Here is a 25,596-nt window from a genome sequence, read left to right as displayed (position 1 = left end):
CAAATCTATTTATAGCAAAAGCTTATGACACAGATGGCCAGTCTGAAGTACAACCCCGATTCAGTTATGCGGCCACCCGCCACGCAGCATAAAAGACAGGGTGATGCTACGAGTGAAGGACAAGTGAAGAGCTTTTTTTTAAAACTGAGCATATCCAAAAATTACGAAATTGTGTTATAAAAACGATTATGGTAAATCTATCTGACATTAACTACTCTCTTTCCAGCTAAAGATTGAATTAAATGTAAATAAATGCACGTGGCATAATGATTCTTGATTGGCTATTGGACGCACAACGTCTCCAAACTCATGCTTGTCATCTTCTTCCTCACATTAAAATAGTTCCTTCTAAAATAGTAAAATGTATAATATACATGGAATAGGAGTGAATTAAACATGCTTATAAGAACATTTTCTTACGATTTAAACAACATGTTTATATTAGTAGTTTCAGACATTGCGTGTTAAATCATTGTAACGTGTATTATGGCAACGCGCATGGGTAATAGGCATTAAATCCCTCCCAAGGTGACTTGCAGCTTCACAGAGCACATCAGCACAGCTGATATAACACAGTGCGAGATTCAGTGTTGCCAGCCTCAAATAAATTTCTGTAGAATTAAAGAAATGCTCCACTCTTCAAAGAATAACATTCAATCACGAATCTACAGAAAAAGAAAATCCACTATTCCCAGTAGAGAAATAATAAATATTAACCCTCTGTGAGCATTTTACGGGTTAGTTCAATGAATGTGTTGAAATGTCTGCAATATATCAGACGGTGGCTGCCCTGCGTGCTCACTTGCTGAAAACAATGCGCCCTGGTGGCTGCTTTGGTAGTTAGCTTGCGATTGCGGAGTAATTCATTTCGGTTTTGTTTACGTCTACTTCAATCTTCAGTTGGAAATAGTTTAGATTTACATTTATTTTTCAAATAAAGTGAATATATCCCATTGAAACAGCATAGTGAATATTGATTTTTTCATCAAAGTTGAACATGTCCATCCAGTTTATTTCTCCCAGACATTTTTTTCTCAAAACTGAATATCTCCAGTAATTACTTACTTACTTACTGGCTTTTATGGAACCCGGAGGTTCATTGCCGCCCTCACATAAGCCCGCCATTGGTCCCTATCCTGAGCAAGATTAATCCAGTCTCTACCATCATATCCAACCTCCCTCAAATCCATTTTAATATTATCTTCCCACCTACGTCTCGGCCTCCCCAAAGGTCTTTTTCCCTCCGGCCTCCCAACTAACTCCAATTCCTCACAGAAGCTATCACCACTAATGGCTATGTTGTTTAATATACTTTTTGAAATCAAAATAGAACATGTCCAACTTAGTTCTAACAGTTGTTTAAATTTCCCGCTATTTTCAATTGTTGCCAATGAGTCATCAAGGTCATTTTATAGCATTTGATGAGTGATGACAAATTGGCGAGAAAAAAGACATTCTAATGATAAATAATAGAATTAAGCATAAAACGTGAAGCACATTGTCTCTCAAGGTTTGATGAAGGAAGAGTTGAAGAATAGAAATGCACGTAACTGCTAATCGCTATTTCTGCACCGTATCAATCCTTGTTTAACGAGCCTGATGAGCTAAGAAAGGCTCATAAAAACCGGAACTGTAATCAGCCTTGAGCGCCTCTCTGCATGCGTATTCAGCGGTTCATTACAAGACACATTTACATCAATTACGCCGCGAGGGCATGGGGCATGCTGCACTCTTCTCACCTGACGACGATGATGCTTCTGCTGCGCTGCTTGTTTAACCACGTTAATGCAGAATTGTTAATTTCCATTCTGACACGTTCCGACAAGCACTTACACCGTTCACTTCTTTAGTTACACCTAATTATACACACAAGTAAACTGAGGAAGAAAATAATCACATAACTTTACGAATACATGTTTTGAGACTAAAGACAGAGCTGCTCGTAAGATATTTTTGGTTGTTTGACCAGGCTCTCTAATAAATTAGTATGTAAAAATTTTTACAATTTCGGAAAACAAAAATAAAATTTAATAAACATAATTTCGTTTCTTAAATGTTTATTTCGATTTTTCAGCTAAACTGAGATAAATCAAGACACTTTAATTAATAATAGATCTATTAGCATTAGCCATTGTACAACTTAGTTACAATAAATTCATTTTATAACTACATTTTCAGCATGGTTGGAGCTGTGAACACAGTTTTAAAACAACAAAATTTCGGTGTCAGTAAAGTAAGTGATGGAATTTGTAAAATAAAATCTGAAAGCTATGCAAGGTAGAAATAAAATAACTGTGGAGATTTTAACAGCTTATTCCTTAGGCAGAGAACGACAAAAAAATTCCAATACCATATTAGTCCCAAATGAATACTTTTCCTAGAAAAAAATCTTTTCCTCTCCTAATTTTAACATTGTTTTACTCGATAAGTATTATCCGTACGATTCTGATTTTTAGACGTGTCATTACAAAAACTGGTGAGGAATGATTTGTCCCTATGCAGTTTTTAAATAAAATGGATGGTTTTCTTGAAAATAAAATAAAATTAACACGTATCGTTATTTTCTGCCTTTAGGAAGTCTCACAACCTACCGCAGTGTTTAAGAAACGGAATGCTGCTAATTCGGACCTTATATCGTGTGTATAATCATAGGTCAGCCAGCGATACGCTTTTACAAAACTACGCAGAATTCCAGTCAAATTATAAAATATAAATGAATAAATAAATAAATAAATAAATAAATAAATAAATAAATAAATAAATAAATAAATAAATAAATAAATAAATAAATAAATAAGTATTTTCATTAACTACGCATTTAATCACAAAATGCATAATAGTTATTTCATTTATTTTATTGTATTGTATTGCCACCTTCAATCTGCACAGCTGTATCACTTCCAGTTTGTATAACTAAAATCTCTTAAACTAAATTCTTATGATTTTGTTCTTTTTCGTATTGTCACCATATGACGTCACGACGGTATGAACCGTGGCTAACGAGAAAGACAGACTACCGCGCGACGTCACATTCTTAGTCATAACATGGCCAACATTGAACAAGTTTATATATAAATGCACGTTTAACAGGAGTTTAATATAGCAATTCCTTTGTTTTTTAGAACTTTGAACATGTATTTATAGTAGGCGATTGTCAATATGGCCATGACTGGACCATGATGATCACGTGACTCCAATTCGTGCCGAAGCTAACGTATGAACATACAAGATACAAAGAATTCTCATCTCATGGAAATCTAGCTTTCAGGTAAAGCTCCATGTGAAGCAGACTTGAATAATTTCAAGGGAAAAGTCTGCTTCACAGGGAGCTTTACCTGGAAGCTAAATTTGCATAATATATACGTTACTGTAGGTATGTTAACAGAAAACCACAAATTCAAGTCACACAGAGTTTGTGTGCACTCGATGTGAGTTTATGGCATCCTGTCAGCCCACTCGAGGTATGTAGATATAAAGGGAAAAACTGAGACGGTGTCGGGTGAAGTTCCTGGGCAGCTCAACCAAAGATCCCGGGATCGATACCGGCCCCGGAACAATTTTTCCCTTGAAATTATTCCATTCTCACTTCGTTTAATAGACGCAATAGCAGGTTCCGATAGGCCTATATTCTTAAAGTGGAGGATAAGTTTTCTTGTTTAATTTTGTAGAAATTCTATGAAAATACTTGACATTACTAACAAAAAATAAAGGGGAAATTTTACAATCAAATGCACACGCTCTGCAGTTCAGCGTTTCTATGTTCTCTCAGGTATTACAATAAATATCAATACTCCAACGAATGAAAATATTATTCATTGATGTCACTAAAACTTATCGACACATGTTGGAAACCTAATCCGCCTACGTAGAAGTAAAATCTCCTAGGAACGTAATAATTTAATAATATCTGATCCAACTGGCAGTTACAAAATTTGACAGACTGTACTATACTTTAAAATTCCTTCTGGGACAAAAATTGTTTACGCATTGTATGGACATAATAACTCACAGTCCCACCAGAGTATTAAATCGCATGCGTGCTCAGATTCATTATTATTAAACCAACATACGTATGCAGTTGAATTATGAACAAAACTGAATTAGATAAAACAAAGTAATGAAACTAATGCCTGTACATTCATCATCATTGCAGAATGTTTGACTATAAAATACTGATTGGGGGAATCTCAAATTGATTGTGTGAATTATTAGAGTAGCAGCTGTGAGAATTATTTATAACTAATATCAAGCTTAAACCGCCTCGTTATATCAGTTGGCAGAACACTGGATTACGATGACTGCAGACACTGGTTCGAACCCCGGCGATGGTGGAGTCGTATTTGTGGTGGACAAAGCCAAGATTCCTGAGTGTTTTTCTAGGAGATCTTGCGTTTCTTTCCGTCATTTCACAGTCACTCTCAATATAAATATTCATATTCTTCATTTCAATAGCATTGACAAAAGGACGTCGGAGTGATTTAGTATTGTTACTGGCGTACAGGTGGCACCAGTATGAGGAGGAGCAGTATGCTTTTGGGGGTGAGATGGGAGGACACTCTAGTTTCAGCCCCCGTCAGGAGGGAAGTGGGTTCCGCTGCTGGCCACAGCTACCATAGCTTGACATATCCACGGAGGCCGGCCGAGAGGGTCAGCAGCTTCGGACTCACTTTACTTCCTCAGCAGAGTTGAACGATCATCCAACAAATACGGGGTAACAAGAGGTACGCACAATAACCCCTTCCAACCGTTATAGCTGCCTTACAAAATCGGATTTTTCGCTGGTCACTATACCTTCCCAAATTCATCACGATACTGGGTCGAGGTTTCATGAGAAAATTTCTTCCTTTAAGAGAATTCATACCAGTACTCATTCCGTATCGCTAGTCCAAACTATGACACTATAGACCACACAGCTAGGGCGCTGGAGGTGCAATAATTGAAAGAAAAATTGCTCTTCACGTTGAATGTCATGAAAGTTCGAAATTTGTGAACATTTGTGAAAGTCGAGTCTATAAAAAAATTACCGAAATGCTCATTGTCTCTAAATTTCAATACTGTATGTATTATATTTATCTTTTTATTAAATAAAACAATAGTGAAAAGCGTTGTACTTAATGCATCTCATTCCTTGAATAAATCGTTGCTCATTATTGCATTTATGCCACTTACAAAATATTACAAGACTCTTCTACACTTTTGTTTCTTATTTTATTACAGACTAAATTTATCAAAATTATGTGTTTCAGCGGCTTGCCTCCTTCAATGACGTGCACATAAATCTTACTTCGTAAGTTTGGATGTCTGCTTTGGTACGTTAATGATCATGGAACACTAAAAAGTGGACAGTCGACTTAATATTAATTAACGTAATTAACTTCTGTAAATTAAACTAGACATACTTAGGAAGGCAACAAAAAACATAATGTTTCAAACATAATATTTTACGTAAAAAGTAGTTGATCTTGTTAATCACTCATATTTATACTACACGTCATAAACTCATTAAAAAGTTCACAGACGAACCTTGGTTCCAAAGAGTTTGACGCAAATGTGTCTTGTATTAAAATTACTTTTTAAACAATGAGTTTTATTACAGAGTTTAGGCCTATAAATTACCCTTCATCTTGCCTTTTGTTCCCAAATGTATTTCCATTTACAACGTATCTATTACAATATTGAAAATGTCACTTCAATTTGAATTAGGCCTATTTATACTAACGGTGAGTTTATAATAGGCAGCTACTGTATATATGATATGATTTAATAACTACTGCGTTCTTTTCTGTTATAATTAAGTGCTTATAACTTCCAAACTATTGGTCCCACTTCAAATCCGAAACAGGCCTATATTACGCAAGCTAGAGCGTTTTACATATTATGCAGAGTGAATGTAGAATAACCCAGCAGATTTTCAGAGCGAATACCTCATGTTGTACCTAAAAAAAGTGTAATATTATATTGGTGGAAAGACCATGTTTGCCTCCCAAATGTTAACACCATATTACACCGTAACTATTGCTATAGGTTTGTGCTTTTTGCCCATATCTACAGAAAATGTTATGAAACTCTTTGGACGAAAATTAAGGAAGCAATTGCGCATGCAAACTTTCGATATATGGTGTCATCTTCCTACAAAGGTTAAAGGAATTTCTACGTTATAGAAGACCTTAGTATATGTATTCTATATGCCGGTCTATTATTTTCGATATAGCGCAGAACTTTTTATTCCAACTATTATCGAGGATGAAAGTGGAGGGGTACATATTGGGAAAATTTGAGGCGGGAAATTCTTGTGTGTTTACAGACGGCAGAATTGTAAATCTGCCACTGTTGTTGAGAATGAAATTGACGAAAGAACACGAAACTTTAAAATAGTTTAAGAATTATGAGTTACTTATCTTCAGAAAAGCTTCATTTATTAATCTATTAATTGAGGAAATACTATGTCATTACCATTTTGAAATGTGTCTTACTTCAGTTTTATAAGTTTTATTACAATTACACTTACTTCAATTTTATGTTTAATTATAATTAGGCCTACTTCAGTTTTATAAGTTTAATTACAATTACTTCAACTTTATAAGTTTAATTTCAATTACTCTAGTTTATAAGTTTAATTACAATTACTTTAGTTTTATAAGTTTAATTACAATTACAATTACTTCAACTTTATAAGCTCAACTACAATTAGAATTACTTCAACTTTATAAGTTTAATTTCAATTACTCTAGTTTATAAGTTTAATTACAATTACTTCAGTTTTATAAGTTTAATTACAATTACAATTACTTCAACTTTATAAACTTAACTACAATTAGAATTACTTCAAATTTATAAGTTTAATTACAATTACTTCAACTTTATAAGTTTAACTACAATTACAATTACTTCAACTTTATAAGTTTAATTTCAATTACTCTAGTTTATAAGTTTAATTACAATTACTTCAGTTTTATAAGTTCAATTACAATTACAATTACTTCAACTTTATAAGCTTAACTACAATTAGAATTACTTCATCTTTATAAGTTTAATTACAATTACTTCAACTTTATAAATTTAACTACAATTACAATTACTTCAACTTTATAAGCTTAACTACAATTAGAATTACTTCAACTTTATAAGTTTAATTACAATTACTTCAACTTTATAAGTTTAACTACAATTACAATTACTTCAACTTTATAAGCTTAACTACAATTAGAATTACTTCAACTTTATAAATTTAATTACAATTACTTCAACTTTATAAGTTTAACTACAATTACAATTACTTCAACTTAATATGTTTAACTACAATTACAATTACTTCAATTTTATAAGTTTAATTACAATTACTTCAACTTTATAAGTTTAACTACAATTACAATTACTTCAACTTTATAAGTTTAACTACAATTACAATTACTTCAACTTTATAAGTTTAACTACAATTACAATTACTTGAACTTTATAAGTTTAACTACAATTACAATTACTTCAACTTTATAAGTTTAACTACAATTAGAATTACTTCAACTTTATAACTTTAACTATAATTAGAATTACTTCAACTTTATAAGTTTAACTACAATTACAATTACTTCAACTTTATAAGTTTAACTACAATTACAATTACTTCAACTTTATAACTTTAACTACAATTAGAATTACTTCAACTTTATTAGTTTAACTACAATTAGAATTACTTCAACTTTATAAGTTTAACTATAATTAGAATTACTTCAACTTTATTAGTTTAACTACAATTAGAATTACTTCAACTTTATAAGTTTAACTACAATTAGAATTACTTCAACTTTATAAGTTTAACTACAATTACAATTACTTCAACTTTATAAGTTTAACTACAATTACAATTACTTCAACTTTATAAGTTTAACTACAATTAGAATTACTTCAACTTTATAAGTTTAACTACAATTACAATTACTTCAACTTTATAAGTTTAACTACAATTAGAATTACTTCAACTTTATTAGTTTAACTACAATTAGAATTACTTCAACTTTATAAGTTTAACTACAATTAGAATTACTTCAACTTTATAAGTTTAACTACAATTACAATTACTTCAACTTTATAAGTTTAACTACAATTAGAATTACTTCAACTTTATTAGTTTAACTACAATTACAATTACTTCAACTTTATAAGTTTAATTACTATTACTTCAACTTTATAAGTTTAACTACAATTACAATTACTTCAACTTTATAAGTTTAACTACAATTACAATTACTTGAACTTTATAAGTTTAACTACAATTACAATTACTTCAACTTTATAAGTTTAACTACAATTAGAATTACTTCAACTTTATAACTTTAACTATAATTAGAATTACTTCAACTTTATAAGTTTAACTACAATTACAATTACTTCAACTTTATAAGTTTAACTACAATTACAATTACTTCAACTTTATAACTTTAACTACAATTAGAATTACTTCAACTTTATTAGTTTAACTACAATTAGAATTACTTCAACTTTATAAGTTTAACTATAATTAGAATTACTTCAACTTTATTAGTTTAACTACAATTAGAATTACTTCAACTTTATAAGTTTAACTACAATTAGAATTACTTCAACTTTATAAGTTTAACTACAATTACAATTACTTCAACTTTATAAGTTTAACTACAATTACAATTACTTCAACTTTATAAGTTTAACTACAATTAGAATTACTTCAACTTTATAAGTTTAACTACAATTACAATTACTTCAACTTTATAAGTTTAACTACAATTAGAATTACTTCAACTTTATTAGTTTAACTACAATTAGAATTACTTCAACTTTATAAGTTTAACTACAATTAGAATTACTTCAACTTTATAAGTTTAACTACAATTACAATTACTTCAACTTTATAAGTTTAACTACAATTAGAATTACTTCAACTTTATTAGTTTAACTACAATTACAATTACTTCAACTTTATAAGTTTAATTACTATTACTTCAACTTTATAAGTTTAACTACAATTACAATTACTTCAACTTTATAAGTTTAACTACAATTACAATTGCTTCAACTTTATAAGTTTAACTACAATTAGAATTACTTCAACTTTATAAGTTTAACTACAATTAGAATTACTTCAACTTTATAAGTTTAACTACAATTAGAATTACTTCAACTTTATAAGTTTAACTAGAATTACAATTACTTCAACTTTATAAGTTTAATTACAATTACTTCAACTTTATAAGTTTAACTAGAATTACAATTACTTCAACTTTATAAGTTTAATTACAAGTACAATTACTTTAATTTTATAAGGTTAATTAAAATTAGGTCTACTTCAGTTTTATAAGTTTAATTATAATTACAATTACTTCAACTTTATAAGTATAATTACAATTACTTCAGTTTTATGTTTAGGCCTAATTACAATTGCAATTACTATATTTGAGTTATATAACTTTAATTACAATTAACAATCAACTTTCTAAGTTTAATTACAATTACTTCAATTTTATGTTTATTTACAATAATTACTTCAACTTTATAAGTTTAATTACAATTACAATTACTTCAGTTTTATGTTTCATTACAATTACATTTGCTTCAGTTTTATAAGTTTCATAACAACTACAGTTACTTCAGTTTTATAAGTTTCATAACAATTACAATTACTTCAATTTTATAAGTTTATTTACAAGTATAATTACTTAAACTTTATAAGTGTAATTACAATTATTTCAGTTTTATAAGTGTAATTACAATTCAGTGAACTGTAGAAGTACTCAGACAGAATAACAAGAAAATAAGTCCTAGAATCTTGTGCCATCTTGAGCTTTATAAGGAGATGCTGTACAGTTCACGGAATTGTAAGAACAGTTTCAGAATGTGGACATAAACATTAAGAAAAATTGTTGTTTTCCTCATGAAGAAAGAATTTGATTTAAATAGTAGGTCTGAAGGTCTGAAGGATAACATCTTCCAAGAAATCAATTCCATTGTCTAACGATGGGAAATTTTAATGTTTTAGAAGTGTTAGCAGAAGAAAACCAACACTTCCAGCATCTTCTTTAACATGAACTCATTCTATTACAAAACTTTTATTTGGTGAGTGATTAAATTTCCTGCATGTTAACGGCTATGTTCCTAGAAGAAATGATATTATGAAGCTTATATCCCACGAAAAATAACAGCGGCTGGCTTGAAGTGAAATCGGCTGTTGATTCTGAAATTAACGGGAAGACAAAACCGACAAATACGTCTAAAATAGACTAGTTTAATGACAAGATAATTTCAGTTCACAGATGCTCGTATTTGGCCATTACAAACGTATATTCTTTGTTGTGTTAGGAGATAGATTTAGTTAAAAATGCTTCTTTTTTTCTCGCAGAACTTGACGTTTCGTCTGAAAATTAGATTTATCCATAAATGAATAGTAAGCCTAATTATTCCAGAATAGAGATAAAAATTGCATAAGTTCCCTTATGAATGAAAAAATAACCTACTTCTCTAATGTCATAATCTACGTGGTTAAGTTCAGCTTGGACTATCTTTTCAACTATCTTCCTAAATTCTACTCTCACGTTTGTGTATATGATAGGTCTACTATTATTTTTGTCCATTTCTTACTACTCATTAGGTCGTATCGAGAAAGGTCGAAAAAATATTTTTGCGAAATTAAAAATTTAAGGGTTCGAAAAAATTGTATAATGGTGCCAACGTTGGGCACAAAAAATTTGGACCTCCTAGAAACACTTTTAACCGAGCCGCAAGAGATCTAAAAATAAGTGTAGACTAAAAAGTATATATTTTTTTATTTTAACCCATTTTTATTTTCATAATTCTCCAGTGCATGGTCAATGGGGCTTAAATCACATCATTTTCTACAATTATTAGTCTATAAAAAGCTATTAAAAAACTTCAGTTTTCATTCGTTATTATGGACTTGTGTAAGGGTGGAATACAAGTCATAATACAGTAAAATGATCAATTTGCCTAAGTTTTATTTTCTAACATTTTGTCGGTAGGCCTATTAACGATTTTAGGTCAGCATAAGCCCTTAATATCATCACTATATGATGTACTGGAGAAATATTATGTTGACCACTTAAGATTGTTATGCCTCTGTACTTAAACTAACAGGTGTCAACACTGTACTAATAAGGAAGCTTGTAAGATTTATATTTCCACTGCTATTATATTCTAGAATATGAAAGAACAGCAATAACGAGTTACTGAAAATGTTGTAGGAATTCAGTGCATTCAATATCCTTCACGTAGCCTATGTATTGTTTTTATTGTGAGAAGTAAAATTCGAAGAACATTTTATTGCATTAGAAAAAAACTCATAAGGAACCAGTTGTATGTAGTAAATAAATATCAGTCACAAAAATCAAGACTTTAATTTGATACTAAACTATAGAGCGAGTGGATTTGCCTATTTGATATTAAAAATAGAAATATCTACAGGAAATACGGTACCCCTACTAAAACATTTTATTCATTCATCCATCCATCCATCCATCCACCCACCCACCCACCGATCTATCTATCTATCTATCTATCTATCTATCTATCTATCTATCTATCTATCTATCTATCTATCTATCTATCTATCTATCTATCTATCTATCTATCTATCTATCTATCTATCTATCTATCTATCTATCTATCTATCTATCTATCTATCTATCTATCTATCTATCTATCTATCTATCTATCTATCTATCTATCTATCTATCTATCTATCTATCTATCTATCTATCTATCTATCTATCTATCTATCTATCTATCTATCTATCTATCTATCTATCTATCTATCTATCTATCTATCTATCTATCTATCTATCTATCTATCTATCTATCTATCTATCTATCTATCTATCTATCTATCTATCTATCTATCTATCTATCTATCTATCTATCTATCTATCTATCTATCTATCTATCTATCTATCTATCTATCTATCTATCTATCTATCTATCTATCTATCTATCTATCTATCTATCTATCTATCTATCTATCTATCTATCTATCTATCTATCTATCTATCTATCTATCTATCTATCTATCTATCTATCTATCTATCTATCTATCTATCTATCTATCTATCTATCTATCTATCTATCTATCTATCTATCTATCTATCTATCTATCTATCTATCTATCTATCTATCTATCTATCTATCTATCTATCTATCTATCTATCTATCTATCTATCTATCTATCTATCTATCTATCTATCTATCTATCTATCTATCTATCTATCTATCTATCTATCTATCTATCTATCTATCTATCTATCTATCTATCTATCTATCTATCTATCTATCTATCTATCTATCTATCTATCTATCTATCTATCTATCTATCTATCTATCTATCTATCTATCTATCTATCTATCTATCTATCTATCTATCTACCTACCTATCTATTTATCTATTTATTTATTTTATTGCCAGTAAATTTCAAATGAATACAAGTTAATATAATATCAACTAGCCCACTCCTGAATGTGTAAGACTCGTACTCGGGAGGGGATTCCAATACAAAAAAAAAATAATAAAATTGAGAGTGAATGCAGATTAAAAAGTGTTAATTATCTTTAAACCCAAACTATAAATCCAATACATTTTTAAATTTTTTTATTAATTTGGAGAGGATTAGTGGTTAAAATAATATTAGAATAAAATTTGTTTAATAATCTAGGACCTTGATTCATGCTATGATAAAAAGCTGCATTGGTTTTACATTTAGGTTCAGATGAACGTAGAGAATTAATATTTTTAGTTCTACATTTATACCATTCAAAGTTATTAAGATTTCTGTGAAAATATTTTATAAAATAAAATAATAAATTTGTTTATTGTTGAAAACTTTGAAATTTTTAAACAACAGTTTAGTTGAGTAATCTTTCTCTTTTTAAAACTAATTTTTAACACTTCTTTCTGTAGTAAAATTAACGGATAAAGTTTGGGCTTATAAGTCTTACTCCAACTTATAATACCATACATAAATACAGATTGAAATAATGCTAAATAAATTGTACGTAAATATTTAGTTGACAAAATATTTCTTAAAACAACAAAGTAATATAATGTTTACATATTTATTACAAATATAATGAATATGATTATTCCATTTTAAATGATTATCAATAATTATACCTAAGTACTTAACCTCATTAACTTCAATTGAATGATTGCAATTTATATCGGAACATTCAAAATTATGAATTTCAATTTGTATTATATATGAAAATGGTTTATTACCTTTATTATTTAAAGAGAATGGGATAGCTATTGTTTTATCTTCATTAATTACAAGATAATTTAAATCGAATCATTTTTCATTAATTTAGGCCGCAATTTGCATTGTAAAAAAGCATCAGTCCAAGAAGAAAATTTTACCTACATTTATCAATATGAGCTTGCTTTTTTTCAAGAAGAACAATTTTCTTTCTACTATACTTACTTACTTACTTACAAATGGCTTTTAAGGAACCCGAAGGTTCATTGCCGCCCTCACATAAGCCCGCCAGCGGTCCCTATCCTGTGCAAGATTAATCCAATCTCTATCATCATACCCCACCTCCATCAAATCCATTTTAATATTATTCTCCCATCTACGTCTCGGCCTCCCTAAAGGTCTTTTTCCCTCCGGTCTCCCAACTAACACTCTATATGCATTTCTGGATTCGCCCATACGTGCTACATGCCCTGCCCATCTCAAACGTCTGGATTTTAAGTTCCTAATTATGTCAGGTGAAGAATACAATGCGTGCAGTTCTGTGTTGTGTAACTTTCTCCATTCTCCTGTAACTTCATCCCGCTTAGCCCCAAATATTTTCCTAAGCACCTTATTGTCAAACACCCTTAACCTATGTTCCTCTCTCAGAGTGAGAGTCCAAGTTTCACAACCATATAGAAGAACCGGTAACATAACTGTTTTATAAATTCTAACTTTGAGATTTTTGGACAACAGACTGGATGATAAGAGCTTCTCAACCGAATAATAACACGCATTTCCCATATTTATTCTGCGTTTAATTTCCTCCCGAGTGTCATTTATATTTGTTACTGTTGCTCCAAGATATTTGAATATAAAGTATATGATCATATACATAATCATATACTTTGTCTTTTCGGGATTTACTTCCAAACCGACCGCTTTACTTGCTTCAAGTAAAATTTCCGTGTTTTCCCTAATCGTTTGTGTATTTTCTCCTAACATATTCATGTCATCCGCATAGACAAGAAGCTGATGTAACCCGTTCAATTCCAAACCCTGCCTGTTATCCTGAACTTTCCTAATGGCATATTCTAAAGCGAAGTTAAAAAGTAAAGGTGATAGTGCATCTCCCTGCTTTAGCCCACAGTGAATTGGAAAAGCATCAGATAAAACTGACCTATACGGACTCTGCTGTATGTTTCACTGAGACACATTTTAATTAATCGAACTAGTTTCTTGGGAATACCAAATTCAATAAGAATATCATATAATACTTCCCTCTTAACCGAGTCATATGCCTTTTTGAAATCTAAGAAAAACTGATGTACTGTACCCTTATACTCCCATTTTTTCTCCAATATCTGTCGAATACAAAAAATCTGATCAATAGTCGATCTATTATAGAACATCTTAAAAACACTGTACTAGACCCCCGAAGTGGTGATGATGATGATGATGATTATTATTATTATTATTATTATTATCATTATTATTATTATTATTGCTATTATTAGCCTACTTGCTGTGATTTCTCTCAGAAGCTAACAAAGCCCCATCTGTTGTTATGTCAGCGCAAATAGAAGTAGAACCACAGACCAGCATTTGGAGCTCTGCAACACCCATATTACGAGCAAGATGCAGGTGTCAATCACTATTAATTCCTCTATACAACTTCACGTTCTTTATATTCAGTTGTACTTCATCCAATGCAGCAGTTAATAATTTTCAAGTTGTGAACATGCAGATAATAGCTTTTACAAGTTAGATGATTTATTACTGCTGCCAAGGAGACTGACAACAAGTTTAATAAATACATACTGCCCAAAGCTCAGAAAAAGAATTTAAACAGTATGGAATAATTGCTGTTTTGTCTATCATAAACGTGACAGGAACAGGGGTGATTAAACTGGACATTTGGGAGCCCTTGAAATAAATAATTCCTCTGAATACTCATTATGAAAGCGTATATGCAATTCGAATCTACTGCGTCAGTAGTTTCCAATCTATGGTACGCATACCCTGAGGATATGCAGGATTGTTTCAATGGGTATGCATCTCATCAACTAGTATGTAAAATTGCTGACATATTTATTTACGAGTATTATATTTTGTTGATCATTATTATCTCAGAACAGAATTCTTCATCATCGTCTCCAAAATGTAGGCAGAGGTGCAAATGGCTAGACGTCAATATACGCGGAGTTAGTAATTAATAATAATAATAATAATAATAATAATAATAATAATAATAATAATAATAATAATAATCCAATAATAATAATAATCATCATCATCGCATTAATATTGGTTATAAATCTTTCATATATTATATTATATTATATTATATTATATTATATTATATTATATTATATTATATTATATTATATTATATTATATTATATTATATTATATTATATTATATTATATTATCTTATATTATTATATATTATGTTAGGTTATGTTACATATTACGGTATATCATATTATGATATCATTGAAAACATTATTACAAAAACAATCCTTGTCAAAATTGCTATTTTTCACGACAACAATAAAAATAAATAGAACAATACATGTCAGCTGTTTCCGTACAACTCGTGTTTATCCTTGTGGCTATTCCATCGTTCTATGACATGTGTCATTTTTGGAGTCTATAAACATTTGAAATAGTTGCAAATGTGTCCTTAACTCAGTTTCATTAAAAGTGACTAGGGCTGTTTTTGTAATAATGTCTTCATATCGTATCGTATCGTATCATATATCATATATCATGTCATATCATATCATAACATATTATATTATATTATATTATATTATATTATATTATATTATATTATATTATATTATATTATATTATATTATATTATATTATATTATATTATATTATATTATATTATATTATATTATATTATATTATATTATATTATATTATATTATATTATATTATGACATGAAAATTTCCACCTCAAAAACTAAGGCAATGACAATGTGTGAGAAAAACTTCAAACGCGTGAAAATTGAAATAAATGAGGAAATAGTAGAACAAGTTTCTGAATTTACATACTTATGTAATTTATTTGCAGAATATAAAACTGACCTAGACGTCAAATTAAAAAAAACATAATAAAATGGAGTTATTTGTAGACATTTTGGCAGACATGACAGTGGACACAAAGTTAAGACTACACAGCGTAACATAAAAAGCAGCACTCAGTTATGGAAGCGAAATTTGGATATTAAATAAACGAAATTCACAGCAACTTGAACCAGCTCCGATGCGTTATTAAGATCGTTAGTGTGGATAATAAGGTTGGACCATAAAAGAAACATAGATATCCGAAAAATATTACAAGTTCCTTGTATAACCGAAGAAATTAAAAAATATCAGCAATAGCAACCGTGAAAGAACCACGTACGAAGAATGGAAAGGAAGAGACTTCCAAGATTAGCCTCAGTATATAGGTTATGGGCGAATCCAGAAATACATATAGAGTGTTAGTTGGGAGATCGGAGAGAATAAGACCTCTGAGGAGGTCGAGATGTAAGAGGAGCAAGAGGACATAGAGATCAAGGAAGACCAAGACATCGATGGAGGGATCAAGGCCATCTTTCTTAGATTATCGTTACAGATCACATGGTCTAAAACGAAGACGTTCATGATGATGATGTTATATTATATGTTAAACTACTTCTAAACATAATTTCCGCTATTATTGAGGTACATGTCATAACAGGGAACAAATTTTTATATCCCTTCGTCATAGAACGATGCAACCTGTGATGAAAAACCTATTTCAACCTGCAGAATTTAAAGACATACCTGAATTTTGTAATGCTATATCTATTAAACATATATAAAAACACATAGGTAATCCAAAATGTTTAATTTAAATCTGGGAACAGAGAAAAAAGTAACCCATTCTCTTTAAAATTTCATACTTTTAGGGTCAACACAGTAATTTAAAAAGGATTTACTCCCTAAAAAATGGAACTGACTTCTGTTAACCACAGTTTACGGAATATGAAATAAAAATTTATTGTCCTAACATCAATATTGTGAGAATATTTACTATTTGAACATGAAGGTATGTGCTGGAAAAAAAGCGTGAAAAAGAGCTTTAAAAGTTTACATGCAATTAGAATTCAAGAGCGCAGCCATTTATATATGACGCAATTTTTTTGTGAATCCAATCGTCACAGAATACTGAAACGTGGTCAACATACAAATCAGAGACTGCTGATTCATTTTTCACAGAAAAAAAGAAAACGAAAATGCGAATGATAGAAAATCACCAAAATTTCAGCCACCTCCCCATTAACAGTCGCATACAGAGCAGCCAATAAGTACAGGGGAAGCTCTTAAGTTCCACAGAAAACAAGTTCGACATACTATAGTTCGACTGCTTACGTAGGAGAATTAGACATGCCCCTATACCAAGAGGAGTAGGCCCTATACGAGCACTAAGAAATGGGTTTGCCATTTGAATGGGAAATGGTTCTGTGTCTTGTAGTGATACTTTTGTTAAAGGAAAACAGAATATTTTATTGATTAGGACATCCACATTTAATCACTGATTTTAAATTAATGAAATCTTCTTTTCTATTTGAGAATTTTGCCGTTTGTGAGACGAAACTGTCGAAACCCACTGTGGTACTAGAAGCGCATACACAAGTCTCGGGGTGGGCAGGAAATGCAAGTACAGTACTGTATTCGTTGATGGATAGCCAATAAGAAATTGTATTCATTTCACGTGCCACACCCAATACCCTTATGGGACTGAACTTTCAATTCTGTTCAGTGGAACTTAGAAGAGTCCACAGTACAATAATAATATAATGAAAAGTAGCGAATGAATAACAGGTGTTTCTGTAGTTCTTGTGTATAGTGGCCAATAAAAGAACAAAATGAGGGAATGAGGTTGAGTTGATTTGTTCTGTAGAAAGTTTGTTACGTTCTAAGAAATACAAAACCAGGAATTTCATGAACTGCTAAAGATGCACCTCTAGTAATTAGAGTATTTGAGCCGTTCAGAGCAGAAGTGGTGTAAGTCAAAATTGGTTGATGAGGTTTAAAGTAAACATTCTGTAAAATAAAGCGCAAAGTAGCAATTAATATTCAATTTATTTAAACTATTAGTAGTCAGTGAATAGCATGAAGGACATATTAATTGCTACTTTGCGCTGTATTTTACAGAATTTTTACTTTAAATGTCATCACCCAATTTTGACTTACAGCACTTCTGCTCTCAACGGCTCATTTGTAAAGCATAAAAATAATGAGACTTCGTTTTTCTTCGGAAGCTTGAAGGTGTGGGATGTTGAGTAATTGCGAAGAACAGGCAACGCGTTTAAGAGTGTTAGACACCTCCTACTAAGGCTGTTTGATTGCAACTACAAGGGGTTGATGAACTTGGACAACAGTCGGTTACCAAGAAAGATGAGCGAGGACTTTGTAGAGGACAAGGGATCTCAGATGAGACCTGTTATTCTGTACACAACCCTGAAGGCATTCATATTTCTGTAGTGGACATTACTTTGCACTACAAGAAGCGATTTAACAACATGGCTTCGCATAACAATAACAATAACAATAAAAGGAATTTCTTCCCGTAACATTAGGCCCACTCGCTCCCAGGTTTTGAACTACATAAGATTTCGATATACCAGCTGTCCATGATCTCCGTTATGATCGTTAGTAGTATTAATTTAACTGAATAAGAACACGATTTACGAACTTCTGTGGAAATTACTGCTCGTACGGGGAAAGAAAGTGTCAGAGAACTCTTAACATGCGCTTTCCTTCATCCTCTCCCGATGCATTGTTTCAAGATCAACAGCAGCAAATGGAAAATCAACTATATTCTGTCCCAGGAATCTGTAGAGTAGAAAGACGAAAAAGACCTCTGCGCTAGTGGTATGTGGGAGGGCTAAGGCCAATGAAAGCTCTGGGGGGAGGTGTTGGTTGAACGAGACTAGCAATCGCTTGCAGGGAGAAAATCATTCCATCTATACCTTATTTTATTTCAAGGAGTGCAGTTCGGTGGCTCCTTTGAACACCCACTTACAGATTTATGACTTCCTACACAAACAACTCTGACAATTCCATCCTGTCCCCTCGTCCCAACATTGCACAGTTGCCACAATCCTGGTGATCTTCGAAAGAGACTGACGGGATTCTTGGAATTCGGAAAAGATTCGACATCTCTTCCTCCACGTGGATTTGACGGGAGCCTGTCAATTCTTCTGAACGAGGGTTGTGATTGGTTACTGACAGGAGAAGACAAGATTTCCGTCACAGTAAGGAAGACATTTATTTATGACAACCAATTAGTAGGGGGCAGTAGAAGGTCTGTCGGCAAAGTCCTTTCTATGAAACTGCACTCAATGAAATAAAATAAGGTATACCACGAACATCTTAGACCTTAGCGGCCTCGAGCTGACGCTGCCCGCAACACACTCCGGCACAGATAGACTCCGCCCCCATATGCGCGAAGTTACTCTTCAGAATCCTCGGATGGACCATAGCTTATCTGCAGAACTAATATCCGCATTGCAGTCTATTAGATCGTCATGGAAACGGACGTAGTTGCCGGTTACGGAACTAAGAAAAACTTCGCTACGCGAGGGATAGAGAGACAACGTTGTTCTCGGTGAACGAGTTAAGCATCAAGCACTTCTCTTACCGCACGAACTGTAGAGGATTAGAGAAAAAATAATTCGTATGAAGACACAAATTAAAGGGCTCTCTGTAAAAAAGGGGTGGCTCCACTTTTTGGTGAAATTTGTGTTTTGCTTGTTTCGTACGATAAAAAAATATGCCTGACCTTTTAGTGAAAGAATGGTGTGATTCCGAGCATTTGGTACTAAGTTACAGTGGAATTGAAGCTGAACTCCCAATCGTTCCGTTGCAAAAAGGAGGAAGCTCCTGGAGCTATATACAGAATGAACCGTAAATAGTAGGGGAGAGTCGGGTAGTATCGGACAGTGCGTTTCTTTCATCTACCACCATATGGTAGTACCTGAATGACATGGTTACGTTTCTCTATGCGACATCACAGAAACGTAACCATGTCAATCAGGTACTATCATCGTGTGGTAGATGAAAGAAACTCACTGTCCGATATTACCCGATGTCCGATACTACCCGACTCTCCCCTATCATTAATTTCAGGGGGTTATTCTTTGAGATTTTTCGAACAAAAATGTTTAATACGATTTTGCTCGTTTTTTCTTCCTTTTTGACATACGAATTGTTTTATATTAAAGATATCATAGCGTATTTTGGGAAAGCCATTGATTTATTTCGCAATATGCTCACAAGCAAACATTCTCATAGGGGCAGTTAAAAAAGTTAATCTTTTTTCTTCCACCATTGTAATCATGTCAAAAGAAGTGCTTATACAAATTTTGGCCACTCGAGCGCAATTACGAGGGCCGTAAAAAATAAGTTTCCCTGGGTCCGTTTACAAGAAGAAAAAAATTCATGGAAAGAGACGACCATTTTATTATTATTATTATTATTATTATTATTATTATTATTATTATTATTATTATTATTATTATTATTATTATTATTATTATTATTATATCTTGGGAGTAAGACAGAGATCATCATTTTGACCCTTAATCTCTACATTTTGGCCCTAGGAGGAAATTTGTAACAAAATTACCGAATAATTCGTTTAAAAATTTGAATTTCATAATTTAGAAACAATACAGAGTGAAAGTAAAATAGTCCTGCAGATTGGAAGGTACACGTAAATGAATAGAAAACATATATTGTTCCGTGATTAAATGAACTGTTAATTAGAAAATTAAGTTGGAAGTTCCAGCAGTCTCGCAACCTTACTGCTAACACAGTCCCCTTTTTTTTCTCGTAATGCAGATGTAAGAGGTCAACGAACTCAGACTACGTAAACTGCCTCCCACCTCCATCACTGGTTACAACGTTGCAATCTGGTTTCATTTGTTCACTGACTTAAAATTAAATTTACGCGGAAATCGTCCACTCTATTTAAATACATACGCCAGGAGGATAAATTATTCTTTATTATATTTTCTATCGATATGGACAAAAATCACTATCTTATTCGCAATTGTTACCGAATAAGGGGATGTTAAAGATTTGGGAAAACATTTTTTCTGAGAAAACTATGAACTTTTTACCAATATGATATTACACTTTTGTTACATATAACATGAGCTGATCGCTCTCAAAATCTGCAGGGTTACTTCACTTCCACTCTGTAGAATAATTTTTTAAGTCAGGATAAATTGAGGACATCACTCTAACAAGGACGTATAACTGAAAATGATGTCCCGAGATAATTAAGTTTAAAAGTTAATTGACTTTCTGTATGTAAATACCAATTACTGTATATGAAGTAATATATATGACTGGAAGTAAAGGATGGACCGCGCGAATGTACCTAATTTCAATTGTATGTGACGGATGAACGGTTGAAGATAGAACCTTACGGTAATGTTTATATGAAAGGAAAACTCAACAAGTTTCGAATCCTATCGGTAGATGGTGCGCAGACACGGTTTCTTTTCGTACATTGTATCGATTGTCAAAATGGCGACACCGCAGGTGAAAGCGCAAACTGTTGTGGTATGCGGAGTTTAAATCAATTGTTAGAGTTAAAAGGGAGTATCGGCGAGTGTTCAACTGCTAAAAGCATTAAGAAGTGGCACGATACATTTTTAGCTACAGGATCGGTGTTGAAGAAGCATGGTGGTGGTCGTAGAACATCCGACGAAATGGTTGCAGATGTTCAAGCCGCGTATGAGCGAAGCCCACAGAAGTCATTAAGAAGAGCTTGGCGGGAACTTCAAGTACCAAAATCAACATTGAAACGAATTGTCCACAAACGTCTCAAACTGTACGCATATAAAGTGCAGTTAATGCAACGTCTGGAGCCGGATGACAAACCCAAACGAGTGGAATTCGCCAATACGATTTCTTTCTCTGGGGCTACGTCAAAGATAAAGTGTACGCCACCCCAGTCAGAGACCTTCGTGATCTTCGGGAGCGCATCATAGAGACTATTGAGAGCATTCCAGAAGACATGCTCCAACGTGCTTGGCAAGAAATCGTTCATCGCCTCGATATCGTCACAGTGACAGCTGGAGCTCACGTACAGATATTGTAATGCCCATATCGAAATTTGTTGAGTTTTCCTTTCATATAAACGTTACTTTAGGTTTCTATCTTCAACCGTTTACCAGTCACATATAATTGAAATTAGGTACATTTGAGCGGTCCATCCTGTATATAATAAACAGAGAAATAAATAATAAAAATGTACGAAAGAGGGTGATAATACATGTTTCTTTTCAGCTCTACATACGCCCTTTTTAAGCTGAACCTTTCAATTTCATTTAAGTCATATGATTTTTATTAAATTTGACTGAAATATTATAAGTATACTGAGCTAAACTGTGAGAGATGAGAACTTATTTGACTTTTACTCCTAAATACACAAGTTCAATAGAAATAAATAACATACATCTTCACGTCTTGTCAATTTAATGAATAACTCGAGAAGATCACATTCCTTCCGCTTGTCTTTTCCTTTGTAACCAACAATGTCCTTGCTTGCGCGTTTTTCTGTCGGAGAATTCAATACAAATATGTAATTATATTTTAATGAGAAAGAAGTAGACGAATATGCTCTTATTTTGGGCACTCCTGCCAGGTGATACGAAGGCGACCTTCTAGGGACGCGGGAGGCGCCCTGACTCCCGCAAGGACTTGAGAGATCTGCAAATTCTCCGCCCTCTCCGCTCTAGGTGTAATACTCGTATTATGACGTAACATATTAGGGTGCTCTGCTATGCTCTCTGCGTGGCCCCGCGCAGGCATGGCGCCGCTCCGCATGGCTCCTCGCCACTCCAGTGCGAACCGTGTGGTGGTGCGGCGAGTGCAGCTCGCGCGGCCGAAGCAGCTATCCGACCCGCCAGCAGCGACCATGTGGTGGTGGTGACAGTCATGTGGCAACCCGTTACACTTCTCACACTAGTAAGTCTCTTCTTATCTGTCTACCCTCCCAAATGATGACCTACCTGTCGGCCTTCAACTTCCGACTCTTTCCTTTACATGCTAGATTCTTTTTATTCTCAGCTGATTTCCCGTGTTTTTAATATTTATTCCGAAAAATATACAGCTTTCTTCCAGTATCAATAATTAATGTTGCGTTCATTCGTAAATTCGTCACAATAATTGTTTAAATTGTAGACAAGAAAGATTGATCAACATTTAAACTTATAACAAATGTTCGAAAATTTAAATAATATTCCTATAACGTGAATTTAACAATTTAAATTTAATATTTCCATAAATATTGATCAACATTTAAACTTATAACAAATGTTCGAAAATTTAAATAATATTCCGATAACGTGAATGTAACAATTTCAATTTAATAATTTCATAAATATTGTAGTCAGAGAAGTTGCAACAGAGACCATAACAGAACAATTCGTGACATTATGTCATAAATTTGGAGCCCCAACAACTATAAAAATAAATTTCTATGTTTGCTTTCAAGGCTTTTTTTTACAGATTTTACAGCGTCATTTGTACTTCAATTCGAACTATAATTATTGAATTTTGTGGCTAAATTTCAATTTATTTTTTTATTTATTTTTTATCTTTTTGCCTTTTTATTTTACTGCAAATTCTCATGATCTTAAATTTCCAGTCATAATCTACTGTAAATTTAAATTGATGTAAACCATTTTTTGTGAGACATTTAAATGTGCGGTGTTTCAATGTTACTGTTTAACATTCTTTGTCTTTGGCAAACTTACCAAGTTGAGGAAGTTCTTCTAGTATAAATTAATGTTGCGTCCATTCGTAAATTCGTCACAATAAATGTTTAAATTGTAGACTATAAAGTATAACAAAGATTGATCAACATTTAAACTGATAACAAATGTTCGAAAATTTTAATAATATTCCGATAACGTGAATATAACAATTTAAATTTAATATTTTCATTAATATTGTAGTCAGAGAAAATGCAACAGAGACCATAACAGAAAAATTTGTGTCATTGTCATAAATTTGGAGCTCCAACAATTATAAAAATAAATTTTAATGCTTGCTTTCAAGGCTTCTCTACAGATTTTACGGTGTCACTTGTACTTCAATTCGAACTATAATTATTGAATTTTGTGGCTAAATTTTAATTTAATTTGTATCTTTTTATTTTACTGCAAACTCTCATGATATTAAATATTAAGTCATAATCTACTGCAAATTTAAATTTATGTAAACCATTTTTTGTGAGACATTTAAATGTGCGGTGTTTAAAAGTTACTGTTTAACATTCTTTCTCGTTGGCAACCTTACAAAGTCGAGGAAGTTCTTCTAGTATAAATTATTGTTGCGTTCATTCGTAAATTCGTCACAATAAATGTTTAAATTGTAGACTATAAAGTAAAAGAAAGATTTATCAACATTTAAATTGATGACAAATGTTCGAAAATTTAAATAATATTCCGATAACGTGAATGTAACAATTTAAATTTAATATTTTTCTAAATATTGTAGTCAAAAAAGTTGCAACAGAGGCCAATTCGTGTCATTCTGTCATAAATTTGGAGTCCCAACAACTATAAAATAAATTTCTAAGCTGATTTTCAAGACTTCTCTACAGGTTTCACAGCGTCACTTGTACTTCAGTTCGACCTATAATTGAATGTTCTGGTTATATTTTAATTAATTTTTTTATTCAATGTTTATCTTTTTTTGTTTTTGTTTTTAATTATCTTAAAATTTTAGTTCAATCCACTGTAAATTTAAATTTATGTAAAGCAGTTTCTTGCGAGACATTTAAATGTCACTGTTTAAATGTTAATTACCGTTTAACATTCTTTGTCTTTGGCAACCTTACCAAGTTCAGGAAGATTAAATATTATTATTTTATTGTCAAAGATGGTAACCCTGTGAATCAATGAGTTACATTCCAATGCATTTAAGTGTACATTTAACTATCCATGACGTCTTACTGAATAATTACCTCTTTAATGTTGGCTACCATGGCAATATTAATTGCTGATATATTTTCATTTACATATTAACAAATTATGCAGATTTCGCAGCAGTCATAATTGGTAACAATTTTGTTTATCATTACCCAGATAAGTAATTAATTAGTTAATATAATATAAAAAGTAGATAAATTTTATTAGGTACCGTTTAACTTATTTTCATTTTAAAAACTCCTTTTATCGTATTTTGAAGCATAAGACATACTTGACTTCACTTGAAAAATACTACTTACTACGTCATACGGTCCGAGGATCCATAATACGTTTCTTTTTTTTAACAACGTCCTTTTACCGTATTTTCGAGCGTATAACATATTTCCTTTCC

General features: G+C 31.8%; 1 protein-coding gene across 1 annotated transcript in view; it reads left to right on the top strand.

Moving 5' to 3' along the window:
* Positions 1–23,033: 23,033 nt before the first annotated feature.
* The window catches only part of LOC138716377 (mucin-21), a 274,570-nt gene continuing 272,007 nt past the window's right edge, over positions 23,034–25,596 (top strand). Inside the window, exon 1 of the mRNA XM_069849402.1 lies at positions 23,034–23,235. Within this exon, the coding sequence (XP_069705503.1) occupies positions 23,206–23,235 (30 nt within the window). The 5' untranslated portion in view covers positions 23,034–23,205. The remainder of the gene's footprint in view (positions 23,236–25,596) is intronic.

Source organism: Periplaneta americana, chromosome 16, assembly GCF_040183065.1.
Source record: "Periplaneta americana isolate PAMFEO1 chromosome 16, P.americana_PAMFEO1_priV1, whole genome shotgun sequence".
NCBI classification, from domain to species: Eukaryota; Metazoa; Arthropoda; class Insecta; order Blattodea; family Blattidae; genus Periplaneta; species Periplaneta americana.
This window is presented reverse-complemented; position numbering and strand designations above follow the sequence as displayed.